Source organism: Bombina bombina, chromosome 6, assembly GCF_027579735.1.
Source record: "Bombina bombina isolate aBomBom1 chromosome 6, aBomBom1.pri, whole genome shotgun sequence".
NCBI classification, from domain to species: domain Eukaryota; kingdom Metazoa; phylum Chordata; class Amphibia; order Anura; family Bombinatoridae; genus Bombina; species Bombina bombina.
The window spans coordinates 1097516842-1097533716 of NC_069504.1; the positions used below are offsets into that span (position 1 = coordinate 1097516842).

The 16875-nt window shown below is 41.5% G+C and overlaps 1 protein-coding gene across 1 annotated transcript in view; it reads right to left on the reverse strand.

Annotated features, from left to right (window-relative positions):
• DNM1L (dynamin 1 like) overlaps positions 1-16875 on the reverse strand; it is a gene marked incomplete in the record, with an annotated part of 105058 nt that overhangs the window by 52684 nt on the left and 35499 nt on the right. Inside the window, 1 exon segment of the mRNA XM_053719016.1 lies at positions 14644-14715. Coding sequence (XP_053574991.1) covers positions 14644-14715 — 72 coding nt within the window.

Consider the following 16875-nt stretch of genomic DNA (forward strand, 5'->3'; position numbering starts at 1 on the left):
ATGCATGTGGCAGCAATAGGCTTCACACATTCAACTACTCCAAAAGATTAATTGCAACTCTGTGACATTTCAGTAAACTAAGCTGCCTTCCCAACAATCTGTTGTTTCCTAGACGTCTCAGAGTTGCAACAAACATATATTTAATATATCCTATAACCAGCAGTTGTGGCCCAAATAATTAATAGTGACACGTTCTCATACTTTTCCAGATATCGTGTCTCAGACCATGACAAAATACTAAGCCCTTTTCCATTATTGGGAAAAAAAAAAAATGGACCCAGCTGGAATCAATGCACACATGCAGACCCTTACCCAGAGGGTTGACTTGTTAACTGAGGCCCTTAACACTCTTAAAACTGAAAATGATAACATGAAAACATACATTAGGGATGTTATAGACAAAAGAGTTCCTATCTCTGAGCCCCAGGTTAGTCCCCCAGAAAAATTGATGGGTGACAGATCCCAGTACAGGGATTTCAAAAATGCCTGCCTCTTAATGTTCTCTTTGAAACCCCACACATACCCTAATGATAGAGCTAGAGTGCTCACTGTGATCTCATACCTCAGGGGTGAGCCACGTACCTGGGCTAACACATATTTTGAAACTAATGATGATATACTAAATTCTCTTGAAAAAATTTTCTCAGCCATGGGGCAACTATATGAAGACCCTTATAAACAAATCACAGCTGAGAATGCAATGAGATCACTTAGGCAAAAGAAGAGAGTAGTCGAGGATTACATTGCCGACTTTAAAATGTGGGCAAAGGACACATTGTGGAATAACATTGCTTTGAGAAACCAATTTAGATTGGGGCTATCAGATGCTATAAAAGATGAACTCTCAAGATCAGATTTACCTCCTACATTGGAGGAATTAATGACCCTTAGCATTACAATAGACAGGCGCCTCAGGGAGAGACAGCAGGAGAAATCCTACCATGTCCCCAACCCAAAGAAACATCAAATAGCTCATACCCCAAAGTCCACTTCAGAACCCATGGACATAGGTTTTGTACGCGGACCGCTAAGCCCCGAGGAAAAGGTCAGGAGACGCACAAACAACTTGTGTCTATATTGCGCATCAGAGAATCATACAGTCAGGGATTGTCCTACCCTACAGAAGCAAAATAAGGGTAAGACTGATATACCTGCATATTGCTGTTCTACTCAGATACATCCCACATCCTACTTACACTTGTCTCTTACTTTACAGTGGGACCAACAGCGGGTCAACGCTACTGCGATACTTGACTCAGGAGCCACAGCTTCCTATATTGATAATGCCTTCACTACCCTTAATAAAATTCCACTAGTTAGAAAAAAGTCTCCTGTTTTCTTAAGAGGTATTGATGGGAAAAACATTGCTACTGGGCCTGTAGAATACCAAACTATTCCTATTCTCATGTTTACTACTGAACACCACAGGGAATACATAACCTTTGACGTTATTTCATCCCCCATTTCACCCATAGTATTAGGTATAAAATGGCTCACAACACATAACCCAGCAGTAGATTGGTCAAATCTGTCTTTGTCTTTCAACTCTAATTTTTGCCTTAACACTTGTTTTCCATCACCTATACTGCACATCTCTGAAACTATCCCAGATTTTGAAATACCAGAGGTGTATCAAGATTTCTCTGATGTTTTTAGCAAAACTGAAGCAGAACACCTTCCCCCTCACAGAAAGTACGATTGTCCCATAGACATTTTGCCTGGTTCAGACATTCCCTCTGGACATATTTTTCCACTTTCAAATCCAGAACTCATACATTTAAAATCTTATTTGGAGGATAACCTAAAGAAAGGTTTCATAAGACCTTCCACTTCTCCAGCGAGCGCTGGGATTTTCTTTGTAAAGAACAAAGACGGGTCTCTTAGGCCCATAGTTGATTACAGACAACTAAACAAAATAACGATAAACCGTTATCCTCTCCCGCTCATCCCGGAAATCATTGAAAGACTTGAAGGGGCTAAATATTTCACCAAGTTAGATCTAAGGGGTGCCTACAACCTCGTCCGCATTAGATCTGGCGACGAGTGGTTAACTGCATTTAGAACCCGCTACGGCCTCTTTGAGTACGTTGTTATGCCTTTTCGGGTTGTGCAATGCCCCAGCAACTTTTCAGCACTTAATAAATGACATTTTCAGAGATATCTTGGATGTCTTCACCGTCATCTATCTTGATGATATACTAATTTACTCAAAAACATACGATGAGCATGTTCAACACGTCAGGCAGGTGCTCTCCAGACTGAGAGGTAACCATTTGTATGCCAAAGCTGAAAAATGTCTATTTAACTCGACTTCCATTACCTTCTTGGGTTATGAAATATCCTCTTCAGGCATTAGCATGGAATCAAAAAAGGTAGATGCTATCCTCAACTGGCCTGTACCAAAAACCAGACGCCAAGTACAATCCTTTATGGGGTTTGCAAATTTTTATCGCAAGTTTATTAAGAACTTTTCTAAATTAGCTTTACCTTTAACCACTCTGACCAAGACCAACAAACCTTTTAAGTGGAATACCCAGGCCCAAGAAGCTTTTGATCTGTTCAAACACAAATTCACTACAGCTCCCATTTTACCTTTTCCAGATCCAAAACTCCAGTTCATACTTGAGGTAGATGCCTCTAATTTTGCCATCGGAGCAGTACTCTCACAAAGGGAAGAATTAACAAAGCCTTTACATCCAGTTGCCTTCTACTCCAAAACATTAAACCCTGCGGAACAAAACTACCCAATTGGCGACAAGGAATTATTGGCAATAAAATATTCCCTAGAACACTGGCGTCATTTATTAGAAGGCGTGACTATCCCTACATTAATTTATACTGACCACCGTAATTTACAATATCTGAAATCCACCCGTACTCTATCAGCAAGACAAGTCAGATGGAACATCTTTTTCTCACGTTTTAATTTTCTCATTACGTACCGTCCCTCTGGAAAAAACCTCAAAGCAGATGCACTCTCTAGGATTCCTTCTAACACCGATTCCCCGTTGACAGATACAACTGTTATCCCTACAGAAAACTTTCTACTATTCACACTACAGTCAGAATCCCTAGTTCTAAAAGAACAACTAAGAGATCAATCCAAACCTCTTCATCAATTACAGCGTAAACCTAACGGATGTTATCATAATTCACAGTTGTACATACCTCCATCACTAAGACAGACACTATTTCACATGGTACATGACTCTTCCCTGGCGGGTCATCCTGGAATACACAAAACCCAGGAACTAGTTTCCAGAAATCATTGGTGGCCTCGCATGTATAACGACATCAATGAGTATATCTCATCATGTCCTGTATGTACTACCTCCAAAAGGAGCAAACATGCGCCCTATGGCCTCCTACTACCTCTACCCACTGCATCAACCCCTTGGTCACAAATTGCTATTGATTTTATTGTAGATCTGCCAATATCGGGGAAGAATAACACTATTATGGTTGTTGTGGATCACTTCACGAAAATGTGTCATTTCGTTCCTTACTCTAAGCTACCTACCGCTTTAGAAACCATACAACTTCTCATGAAACACGTCATAAAACTTCACGGACTCCCTGACTCCATAATTAGTGACCGAGGGACCCAATTCTCAAGTAGACTTTGGCATCAGTTTTGTAAAACTTTCTCTGTGGACAAAAAACTCACCACCGCATATCATCCCCAAGGAAACGGACAAACGGAAAGGTGTAATCAATGGCTCGAACAGTTCCTCAGATCCTTCTGTTCCCATCAACAGCATCTTTGGTCAGACTTCTTACCCTACGCTGAATTTTCTTATAATAACACTCATCATTCCACTATCAACCAGACACCTTTCTTCGCTAATTACGGGTTTCATCCCTGTTTCCAGTTGTTCCCTACTTCTGATATTCTGTCACCCAGTATCTCTGAATTCTCCGAGAACATCACCTCCAACTTCAAAAACATCGAGGCTGCTATTGTTAGAGCAAAGGAGATTTATAAGAGATATTACGACCGTCATCGTTCAACTCCACCTGTATATAGTCCAGGCGACTTAGTTTGGCTCTCTACAAGACATCTCTCCTTGAATTTGCCTTGTAGAAAACTTTCTCCTCTCTTCATTGGACCATACCCTATTGAAAAAGTCATCAACGCCAATGCTGTTAGACTTACCCTGCCGTCCTCTATGAAGGTCCATCCAACTTTCCACGTCTCTCTCCTTAAACCCTATAGAGAGGTCAGGGGCACCTCTGCTGTTCCTCTTCCACCTCAGGTTGCCCTGGACCCGAACGTGGAATATGAAGTTCGTTCAATCTTGGATTCCCGAACCCGCCGTGGACGTCTGGAATACCTGGTCAGCTGGAAGGGCTATTCTTCCGAAGAGGATTCCTGGGAACCTGCTTGTAATATATCCGCAGCTCGTCTGGTATCTCGTTTCCATCAGCGTAACCCTGATCGTCCCGGACCTTGAGCACCAGGAGTTGCTCCTTGAGAGGGGGGTCCTGTCAGGTTTCTAATCTAATCATGTGATACTGCCACTTACTGAGCCTTCAAAGTTATTCACACCTGCTCTCCTCCCTATATAAGCTCCACCTTGCTCACTAAATCCTTGCTTAGTATTGTAGTTCTACTGATTCACAGAACTTGCCAAGCCCTAAAGATTTACACCTGCCGCCACAGGTCTCACAGAATTAAGTTTATTCCTCCGGAATTATCAACCTCAGTTTTTTCAAGCTCTCCCTGCTTAAACTCTTTTTAAGGGAACATCATACCTCAAGTCTGACTGCAATTGTACAGTTTCCCCGGTCTCAACCTCTGTTACTGCTTTTGCCAGCTTAGGCAACACCTCACTCTGAAACATCCCAGGAAACCTCGCGGTGACGTCACACGCCAGCTGCGATAACGGACTCAGACACCATTCAGCCTCTGCTCACAGCACACTCAATTTCCTTGCCGCTGCATCCACAGAATCAACCAGGCGGTAAGAGTTCACAACCCATGTTAAAACTCTGTAACATATTCAGCTTACAACGGAGGGAACTTCTTTGCAAAACTTACGCTTTATATTTGAATGTTGCTTGTTACGCTCTGCCATTTGCCTATCACCTATACTGATATACCTGTACTACGCTGCATATTGTTTTAACCCTTACGTTCCACTCAGACATACCTTGCTATTCAAGCTTAACATAGTATAACCCTGTTTACCATCTAAGTATATACTTCCACGCTGTATATCTTAATTGGTTTGTTGCTGTGTTTGCCTGCTGCAATGATTTAGCATATAACTATGCATGTGGCAGCAATAGGCTTCACACATTCAACTACTCCAAAAGATTAATTGCAACTCTGTGACATTTTAGTAAACTAAGCTGCCTTCCCAACAATCTGTTGTTTCCTAGACGTCTCAGAGTTGCAACAAACATATTTAATATATCCTATAACCAGCAGTTGTGGCCCAAATAATTAATAGTGACACGTTCTCATACTTTTCCAGATATCGTGTCTCAGACCATGACACCCTTGAAGAACTGAAAGAACTAAATTCAGACTCCAGGGAGGAGTCAAAGGTCTGTAAACAGGCTTGATCCTGACCAAAGCCTGAACAAAAGCTTGAACATCAGGCACAGCTGCCAGTCGTTTGTGTAACAAGACAGATAAAGCAGAAATCTGTCCCTTTAGAGAACTTGCTGATAATCCCTTATCCAAACCTTCTTGTAGAAAGGAAAGGATCCTAGGAATTTTGATCTTACTCCATGAGAATCCCTTGGATTCACACCAACAGATATATCTTTTCCATATTTTATGGTAAATTTTTCTAGTTACAGGTTTTCTGGCTTGTACCAGAGTATCTATTACAGAATCCAAAAACCCACGCTTAGATAAAATCAAGCATTCAATTTCCAAGCCGTTAGCTGGAGGGAAACTAGATTTGGATGTTCGAATGGACCTTGTACTAGAAGATCCTGTCTCAAAGGTAGCTTCCATGGTGGAACCGATGACATATTCACCAGGTCTGCATACCAAGTCCTGCGTGGCCACGCAGGAGCTATCAAGATCACCGAGGCCCTCTCCTGCTTGATCCTGGCTACCAGCCTGGGAATGAGAGGAAACGGTGGAAACACATAAGCTAGGTTGAAGGTCCAAGGCGCTACTAATGCATCCACTAGAGTCGCCTTGGGATCCCTGGATCTGGACCCGTAGCAAGGAACCTGAAGTTCTGACGAGACGCCGTCAGATCCATGTCTGGAATGCCCCATAATTGAGTCAACTGGGCAAATATCTCCGGGTGGAGTTCCCACTCCCCCGGATGGAATGTCTGACGACATAATCCGCCTCCCAGTTTTCAACTCCTGGGATGTGGATCGCAGATAGGTGGCAGGAGTGATCCTCCGCCCATTTTATGATTTTGGTCACTTCTCTCATCGCCAGGGAACTCCTTGTTCCCCCTGGATGGTTGATGTAAGCAACAGTCGTCATGTTGTCTGATTGGAATCTTATGAATCTGGCCTTTGCTAGTTGAGGCCAAGCCCTGAGAGTATTGAATATCGCTCTCAGTTCCAGAATGTTTATCGGGAGAAGAGACTCTTCCCGAGACCATAGCCCCTGAGCTTTCAGGGAGTCCCAGACCGCGCCCCAGCCCACTAGACTGGCGTCGGTCGTGACGATGACCCACTCTGGTCTGCGGAAGCTCATTACCTGGGACAGGTGATCCTGGGTTAGCCACCAACGGAGTGAGTCTCTGGTCTTCTGATCTACTTGAATCACTGGAGACAAGTCTGTATAGTCCCCATTCCACTGTTTCAGCATGCACAGTTGTAATGGTCTTAGATGAATTCGCGCAAAAGGAACTATGTCCATTGCTGCAACCATCAACCCTACTACTTCCATGCACTGAGCTATGGACGGTCGTGGAACAGAGTGAAGAACTTGACAAGCGTTTAGAAGTTTTGACTTTCTGACATCTGTCAGGAAAATCTTCATTTCTAAAGAATCTATTATTGTCCCCAAGAAAGGAACTCTTGTCAACAGAGACAGGGAACTTTTTTCTATGTTCACTTTCCATCCGTGAGATCTGAGAAAGGCCAGAACGATGTCTGTGTGAGCCTTTGCCTTTGAAAGAGACGACGCTTGTATCAGAATGTCGTCCAAGTAAGGTGCCACTGCAATGCCCCTTGGTCTTAGAACCGCTAGAAGGGACCCAAATACCTTTGTGAAAATCCTTGGAGCAGTGGCTAGCCCGAATGGGAGAGCCACAAACTGGTAATGTTTGTCCAGAAAGGCGAACCTTAGGAACTGATGATGATCTTTGTGGATAGGAATATGTAGATACGCATCCTTTAGATCCACGGTAGTCATAAATTGACCCTCCTGGATTGTAGGTAAAATCGTTCGAATAGTTTCCATTTTGAACGATGGCACTCTGAGAAATTTGTTTAGGATCTTTAAATCCAGAATTGGTCTGAAAGTTCCCTCTATTTTGGGAACAACAAACAGATTTGAGTAAAAACCCATTCCTTGTTCCACGGTTGGAACTGGGTGTATCACTCCCATTTTTAACAGGTCTTCTACACAATGTAAGAATGCCTGTCTCTTTATTTGGTTTGAAGGTAAGTGAAACATGTGGAACCTTCCCCTTGGGGGTAGTTCCTTGAATTACAGAAGATAACCCTGAGAAAACTATTTCTAGTGCCCAGGGGTCCTGAACATCTCTTGCCCAAGCCTGAGCAAAGAGAGAGAGTCTGCCCCCTACTAGATCCGGTCCCGGATCGGGGGCTACTCCTTCATGCTGTTTTGGTAGCAGCAGCAGGCTTCTTGGCCTGCTTACCCTTGTTCCAGCCTTGCATCGGTTTCCAAGCTGGTTTGGTTTGTGAAGCATTACCCTCTTGTCTAGAGGCTGCAGAGTTGGAGGCCGGTCCGTTCCTGAAATTGCGAAAGGAACGAAAATTAGACTTATTCTTGGCCTTGAAAGGCCTATCTTGTGGAAGGGCGTGGCCCTTACCCCCAGTGATGTCTGAGATAATCTCTTTCAATTCTGGCCCAAAAAGGGTTTTACCCTTGAAAGGGATATTAAGCAATTTTGTCTTGGAAGATACATCCGCTGACCAAGACTTTAGCCAGAGCGCTCTGCGCGCCACAATTGCAAACCCTGAATTTTTTGCCGCTAATCTTGCTAACTGCAAAGCGGCATCTAAAATAAAGGAATTAGCTAACTTAAGTGCGTGAATTCTGTCCATAACCTCCTCATACGGAGTCTCTCTACTGAGCGACTTTTCTAGTTCCTCGAACCAGAACCACGCTGCTGTAGTGACAGGAATAATGCACGAAATAGGTTGCAGGAGGTAACCTTGCTGTACAAAAATCTTTTTAAGCAAACCCTCCAATTTTTTATCCATAGGATCTTTGAAAGCGCAATTATCCTCGATAGGAATAGTAGTGCGCTTGGCTAGTGTAGAAACTGCCCCCTCGACCTTAGGGACTGTCTGCCATAAGTCCTTTCTGGGGTCAACCATAGGAAATAATTTCTTAAATATAGGAGGGGGGACAAAAGGTATGCCGGGCTTCTCCCACTCCTTATTCACTATGTCCGCCACCCGCTTGGTTATAGGAAAAGCGTCGGGGTGCACCGGAACCTCTAGGAACTTGTCCATCTTGCACAATTTTTTTGAAATGACCAGGTTGTCACAATCATCCAGAGTAGATAGCACCTCCTTAAGCAGTGCGCGGAGATGCTCTAATTTAAAATTTAAATGTCACAACATCAGGTTCTGCCTGTTGAGAAATTCTACCTGAATCAGAAATGTCCCCATCTGACAAAACCTCCCTCATGGACACTTCAGATTGGTGTGAGGGTATGACAGAGCAATTATCATCAGCGCCCTCCTGCTCTACAGTGTTTAAAACAGAGCAATCACACTTTCTCTGAAATGCAGGCATTTTGGATAAAATATTTGCTATGGAGTTTTCCATTACTGCCGTCAATTGTTGCATAGTAACAAGCATTGGCGCGCTAGAAGTACTAGGGGTCTCCTGTGCGGGCAAAACTGGTGTAGACACAGGAGATGATGTAGAACTATGTCTACGCCCTTCATCTGATGAATCATCTTGGGCAACTTTATTATCTGTGGCAGTACTGTCCTTACTTTGTTTGGACGCTATGGCACAATTATCACACAATTTTGAAGGGGGAGACACATTGGCTTCCATACATACAGAACATAGTTTATCTGAAGGCACAGACATGTTAAACAGCCTTAAACTTGTCAATAAAGTACAAAAACCGTTTTAAAACAAAACCGTTACTGTCTCTTTAAATTTTAAACAGGGCACACTTTATTACTGAATATGTGAAAAACTATGAAGGATTTGTTCAAATTTAACCAAATTTTCACCACAGTGTCTTAAAGCATTCAAAGCATCCCCAAATTTCAGACCTTTAACCCTTAAAATGAGGAAACCGGAGCCGGTTACAGTTTTAACCCCTCTACAGTCCCAGCTACAGCCTTTGCTGCGACTTTACCAAACCCAGGGGGGTATATGATACCAAATGAAGCCTTCTAGGAACCTTTTCAACTACTTTCAGACCCACACACATGCAGCTGCATGTCCTGCTCTCAAAAGTAACTGCGCAGTAATGGCGCGAAAATGAGGCTCTGCCTACTACAGAGAAGGCCCTTCCTGACTGGGAAGGTGTCTAAACCAGTGCCTGACGTAAAAAAATGTTCCCCAAAGTTTATAAAGTGTGAATTTCAACATAAAGCTGTATAAAATGCCCAAATAAAGCAATCGATCTAGCTCATAAAAGTGTCTACCAGTTTTATAGCCCATATTAAGCCCTTTATTCTGTTTGAGACTAAGAAAATGGCTTACCGGTCCCCATGAGGGGAAATGACAGCCTTCCAGCATTACACAGTCTTGTTAGAAATATGGCTAGTCATACCTTAAGCAGAAAAGTCTGCCAACTGTTTCCCCCAACTGAAGTTATCTCATCTCAACAGTCCTATGTGGAAAAAGCAAACGATTTTAGTTACTGCTGCTAAAATCATATTCCTCTCACAAACAGAACTCTTCATCTTTTTCTGTTTCAGAGTAAATAGTACATACCAGCACTATTTTAAAATAACAAACTCTTGATAGTAGAATAAAAAACTACAACTAATCACCACATACTCTTCACCATCTCCGTGGAGATGCTGCTTGTTCAGCGGCAAAGAGAATGACTGGGGTGGGCGGAGCCTAGGAGGGACTATATGGACAGCTTTTGCTGTGCTCTTTGCCATTTCCTGTTGGGGAAGAGAATATTCCCACAAGTTATGGATGACGCCGTGGACCGGACACACCAATGTTGGAGAAATACACGCTGTGGCGCCTACCTGCCCCCAGGGTACTTCGAATCAAGTTTCCAACCCTTCAGACCAGCTACACAGTCCAGGAGCCACCGAGTTATTGTTTGCTGCTGCTAAGCCTGAAGAAATTGTGCCAAAATAGGCTCCGCCCTTAAGGTCAAAAGTCGCAGTAGGCCCAAACACCGCATGGAAATGCAGTTTTGCACTAAAGTAAAAATACACACACAATATAACCCTCAAGCATAAAACCAATAAGTTTTAAGTGCCAAAAATAAAAAACATAAAACATTTTTTATATTGTCTCCCATGTCACATAATGCCCAAATATCAACTAATGATAAATATAAAATAGGGACTCCAGTAACACCCCTCTTGTTAAAATAGGTTTTACTGCTTACCCCATTCACATACAGGAAAATAATGCCAGCCAGTTCTGATACACCAAGTCTCCTCAGAAAAAATAGGCTGCACATACCTTAATGCTGCTTGTAGCATGAAACCGGTCTCCACACTGAAGATGTCTCATGGTTACCTTCAGAAGTCTTGTGGGAACCAGCGTGGATCTTAGTTACAAATGCTAAGATCATCAAACCTCAGGGCAGAAATCTTCTTCCTTATCCCCCTGAGGAAAATAGTACGCACCAGTACCATTTAAAATAAAAAACTTCTTGACTGAAGAAACTAAACTAACACCTCACTTTACCATGTCTTCCTATTATAACACAGGCAAAGAGAATGACTGGGGGTGGAGGGGAAGGGAGGGGCTATATATACAGCTCTGCTGTGGTGCTCTTTGCCACTTCCTGTTAGCAGGAGGTTAATATCCCACAAGTAAGGATGAAATCCGTGGACTCGGCATATCTTTGTAAAAGAAAACCGGATTGATAATTGTCTAAAACCGGTAAAAAAAAACTAAAGCACCTTGCCACAGCTCTGCTGTGGCCCTACCTGCCCTTAGGAAGTGATAATATGGGGTTTAAAGCTTCAATTAGGCCCTCAGAAGACTATCAGAACCTCAGGAGAAGTTGCTTGCTGCTTATAAATGCTTGTAAATAGGCCCCCCCACCTCACTTGATGTTGCTGGGGCCTACACAAAACTAACAAACCCTGCCTGAAAGCCATGTGGGTTATAAACAACCCCAAAGAACCCTCAAGCAAATGTCCCATAAAACAGAAAACGTTACTCCCAGACACAAACGTTTGTCCCAAATTCACATAAACTGAGTGCACACAAAAAAATGAACCCTTTATGCAAGCTAGTAAAAACCTCTGATAACACTAGGATTACTGCTTACCCTTCCCCTAATGGAGACACTGTCAGCCTTTCTGAGTTAACACAGTCTCTGCAGAAAATATGACTGAACATACCTCATTGCTGTATAGCAAGAAACCGTTCCTCACACTGAAGTTTTCCTGTACTCCTCAGCTCATGTGGGAACAGCAGTGGACCTTAGTTACAAATGCTAAAATCATCATCCATGTCCAGCCTGAGAGTAAATAGTACAACACCGGTACCATTTAAAAATAACAAACACTTGATTGAAGATAAAATAAAACTAACAGTTTAACACCTCTTCTCTTTACCCTTCCTGCTTAGAGCCAGCAAAGAGAATGACTGGGGGGTGGAGTTAAGGGGGGAGCTATATAGACAGCTCTGCTGTGGTGCTCTCTTTGCTACTTCCTGTCAGGAAGGACAATATCCCACAAGTTAGGATGAATCCGTGCACTCGGTACATCTTGCAAAAGAAATGTCCAGTATTTTACAGTAAAAGTAGGCAAAATAAATAATGAACGCATAATTTAAAGATTTTTCCCCCCCTAAAAATACATTATAATGGGAATTAAACGTAATTTTAATTGTATTTTCAGTGATATAACATTCATTTAAACGGTACATGTTCGGAGTTTGAAAAAAAATAAAAAATAAATTCAACAGAGCAGTAATAACCAATCTGCCATAAAGACAAACACAGAGCAAGGATTGCAAAGTGCTGGTCTGAAAGCCAAATGTGATCCTCTGCACTAGTTTATGCAGCCCCCAGAGGATAAATAAATCAGAACTAAGGATGTGTGTGATTGTTTTTTACTTGTGGCCACAAAAACCTAAAGTAACTAAAATTTGTGCTTTCAGGACTTCTATTGCGTGAGCAAACAAGGGGGTCCCAACTCAAAAGACCCCCACCGGCAGCACAGAGGGTAACCTGCACCTTACCTAAATCTGGCCCTAGGCAACTGGACATCTTTAGGAAATATTATTCTATGTTTAAAGGGACATGAAACCCAAAAACTTTCCAGTTTTCTTTTATCAAATTTGCTCCATTCTCTTTCTAACTAAACACATGGGTGAGCCAATGACAATCGGTATATATATGCAGCCACCAATCAGCAGCTAGAACCTCCCTAGTTAAACCTTTTTGCAAAGGATAAGAGAAGGAAGCAATTTAAACAATAGAAGTAAATTGGAAAGTTGTTTAAAATGGTATGCTCTGTCTAAAATCGGGGCTCGAGAAACCTAGGAGCTACTGGCTCCTAGAATTGTACTCCTGGGGCCTAACTTTTTTGGTTACTCTCCATATATACAAATCTAACTAAAAATATGCCTGGCTCCTAAATATTCTTACTGGCTCCTAATTTTTAAACATATTCGTCAAGCACTGGTCTAAATCATGAAAGTCTAATTATGACTTTACTGTCCCTTTAATAAACATAAATATATAAATATATGCAGCCCTATAGGCTTTTACATTCTTTATCGGCTGTCTTCAAGTATTAACATCACTTGAACACCCAAGAAAAAAAAAAAAAAACCCAACAACACTAAAATATAAAAAAACAAATCAAAATAAGAGGTAATGTGGAAATACAAAAATATTCCTGTAAATGCAAACAGATCTCAGCATTATTATATTATCTGAGTTACAGAGCAGGAAGTTTGAGCCACAGCAACAATAAACCATAAAATGGAAAAGATGAGAAATCATTAAATATTTAAAACTAATTTGGCTGCTCACCAATGGATGTGCCTCCATGACAACTGCACATTACAATGAACATTTATCTAGGACACACTTAAAATAAATTAAGATGGGAAATATTTTAAGAAACAAAAATGTGCAGGATAAAGGGCTGAGAACATAAGAAAATGTATTAAAAGAGAAAGAGCATGTCATCAAATTTTCTGAATATTTTACAAAGAATGAAACAAACAAACAGAGAGAAGCAATGGAATGATGTACAAAAGCAGAAAAGTTTGTTCTGTGGCAGCCTCATTGGCCCAAATATATCTTTAAAAAAGGGCAGATTATTCCTGTATATTCCCTAAAATGGGGAGACCAGCCTGGAATTACCAGGCCATCTTCTGCTGAACAAGGGACATGGAAACCTGTTTTGGCTTCCTATGTGGGCCCTGAAACTTAGGTGTAGTCATATTTCTGCTAGACACACTAGGCAAAGGGTCCATGTCTGGTTGCTCCATCACATTTCATAAAACTAAAACCACAAGGGTAATAATTATTAACAAATTAAAGCAAAAACAGATTTTGATGTCAGATAAGAACAATAGGCCCATCAAGTCAGCACCATATTTGCTATAAAGTGTAACCGTAATTAGTTTGTAGGATAGTCTTATGCTTAACCCAGGGTCCCACACAGTGTCTGTCTTCACCATATATAGAAGTTTATTCATCAACCACCCACCCATTTCATGTTTTGCACGTTTTATTTTTTAGATCATGTACAAATTTGGTAGCCAACCTTTGGAGAGGGGGGGGGGGGGCAGACCTCAACCAGGGATCAAACACAAGTATAACAGTTTATGTTATGTGGCTTATCTCACTGTTCCCCACCTCAGAACAATCTCCTAGCCCAAAATTTGCCCTTTCACAAACCTGGTTCTGTATGCTCTTGTTCAGAGTAAAACTATCTGTATACTGTATATCGGAGGCACATTTTGGGCATACAGATCATGCAGTACCTTCTAGGCACAGAACAAGCTAGTATAGTTTTTCTGTTCCTTGTTTTTTGTTAGTAAATCACTGTTAATGCAAACCCCAGCAACCAAGGTGTTAATAATTTACAATCAAAGCATTCATCACACAATGCTGCACTCAAAATGTCAAAGGTTCCACTTTAGGTTGTATACAAAATACTGCTTTATATGGTTAAAATGCTTGTGGCGAGACAAACATATTGATGTATAGAGGGTGAACTGTAGAGAAAAGGAAAAGGACAGTACTAACAATCTGCTGCATTATGATGTACAGCTGATTCAGGCTCTCGTGGTAACAATGTTATTTCTAATAAATAATCCCTTACTTTATTATTTCCAGAAATCCTATCTGTTTCATTCTCAATTTCTTGTCTGATTTCATCAAAGTCTGTGTAAATCTGAAAGAGAAGACAACGTCAGTAAAGGGACAGTTTAGTCAAAATAAAACTGTTTAAACAAATTATTACATTTTAAGAGACTTTTCAATTTACTTTCTCAGATTTACTTAGTTCTCTTAGATAATCTTATCAACAAATTACACCAAGTAGGCTAATGAGCATCAGTGCACTACCGGGAGCTAGCAAGTGATTTGCGGGTACACACATATGCCTCTTTTCATTGGCTCACAAGATGTATTCAGCCAGGTCTCCGTAGCGGATTTGGAGCTGACTTTAACTGTGTATTTAGCCCACATAGTTGGTTTAAACACGTAGAAATATGAAAGTAATGATAAAATGCTCTTACACAAGATCATCAGTGATCTATAGAAAGTGATTGGAAGATACTATGTCACCTGACACACACAGTATCCAGCATCACACTGGCCATGCTCCCCTAGATATAGATTCAGTAGAAGGCAATGGCACCTACATGGAATTTAAACCTTATCTGCTGCTTGTTTAGCAGATACAGAAATAAGGACATAAGGACCAAAAATCCAAAGTATCCAGAACCTGGGCGAAATTGCAGCAGGTGTGCACGCTATAGGGGTTATGCACCTCACCCCAAACAACTCCACTCATAAAAGAGGAAAAAATAGCCACACCACCAATACTTGTAGCATCAAGGAATTCAGCCAGACTGTAGATCAACAATGTTTCGGACCCAAGTTTAACATGATAAAGGACATGGGTCCGAAACGACGTTGATCTACAGTCTGGCTGAATAAAGATTCCTTGATGCTACAAGCTTTGGTGGTGCGGCTATTCTTTCCTCTTTGCCAAAGACATAAGGATAGTATATGTAGCCTATAGACCAGGGCCTCGAAAAAACCAGGAGCCTGGGGTTCCTAGAATTTAACCCCTGGCTCCTAACTTGTTGGGTTTTTCTCTATATATCTATATAAAAATACCACTGTCTAGCTACTAAATGTGTGCCTGGCTCCTACAAATTCTTACTGGCTCCTAAATTTTAAACAGATTTGTCGACCCCTGCTATATGCACAAACACAGTTTAAAATAAAAGTTTATATTTGATTTATTTACACTTCTACATTTAAAAATAATTATCCAAGTAGTTCTTAAGCACTTTAAATTTCCAGTTTCCCCTGTAGACACAAATGACAGCTGTATGCACATTCATAAGCAGTATCAAAAATTGCAAGTCGGGAGATGCAGCATCTTAAATAAAACTCGTCTTTGTCTTCATTAAAACAAACACTATGCAAACAATTGCCCTCTAGCGTGATGTAAAGCTCACGCGTTTCGCAAGTAGTGCCGTACTCATAGCTCTCTAGATTTACCTTCTACATACGGGCTTTAAAAAAAAAGGGGTATCTGGTTTGAAGCTGGAAAAACTAGAAAACTTCCCTTTTTGCTAGGGCATGGTCTCTGCCCCCCCCCCCCTGCTCCCCACATTTACTGTTTCCATGATAGTTCCTTTAAAGCTAGTAGCATCCTTATTGTGGACCCTATTAAAATGTTGGACTAGGGGGGTGGTCAGAGTACCTGCCTTAATATTAGAGAGGTGTTCCCTAATGCGAGAGCGCACCTCTAGTCGTCATGCCTACGTACTGTAAATGACACCTGGTGCAACTGGCTAGATACACTGCATACACAGTTCTGCAATTCATGCACTTTCTGTGATTGTACCCTTTATTGCTAACCTCACTCTTGAAGCCTTCCCCCTATTGTGAGATGTTCACATGCCTTGCAGGTGGAATTGCCACATCTATACACTCCCTTGAATCTCAACCAGGAACTACTGTCTTCTCTCTGTGTGGTTTTTAACTGTGTGGGTGTCAAAATGTTAGCCAAAGAGAGTCCTCTTCTAAAGGCACATTTGCAGCCCTGTTGTATAGTTTCTGCCAAGGCATCATCTGCTGCCAGTAGTCTATAATGTTTCTGCACTATACCACAAATCTTGTGATACTGTAAACTGTAATCGGTAACAAAAATGTCCCTTTACTTCCGTCTTAATACTGTCTCTTCTAAATGGATTTGGTTAGTAGGTCCTGTCTCTTGGATTTAGCCACCTCCTTTGTTATCCATTGGATCACATATGGTTTATATCTCCTGTCTATTAAACGTTCTGTTAATAGATTGGCATGTGTCTCACTG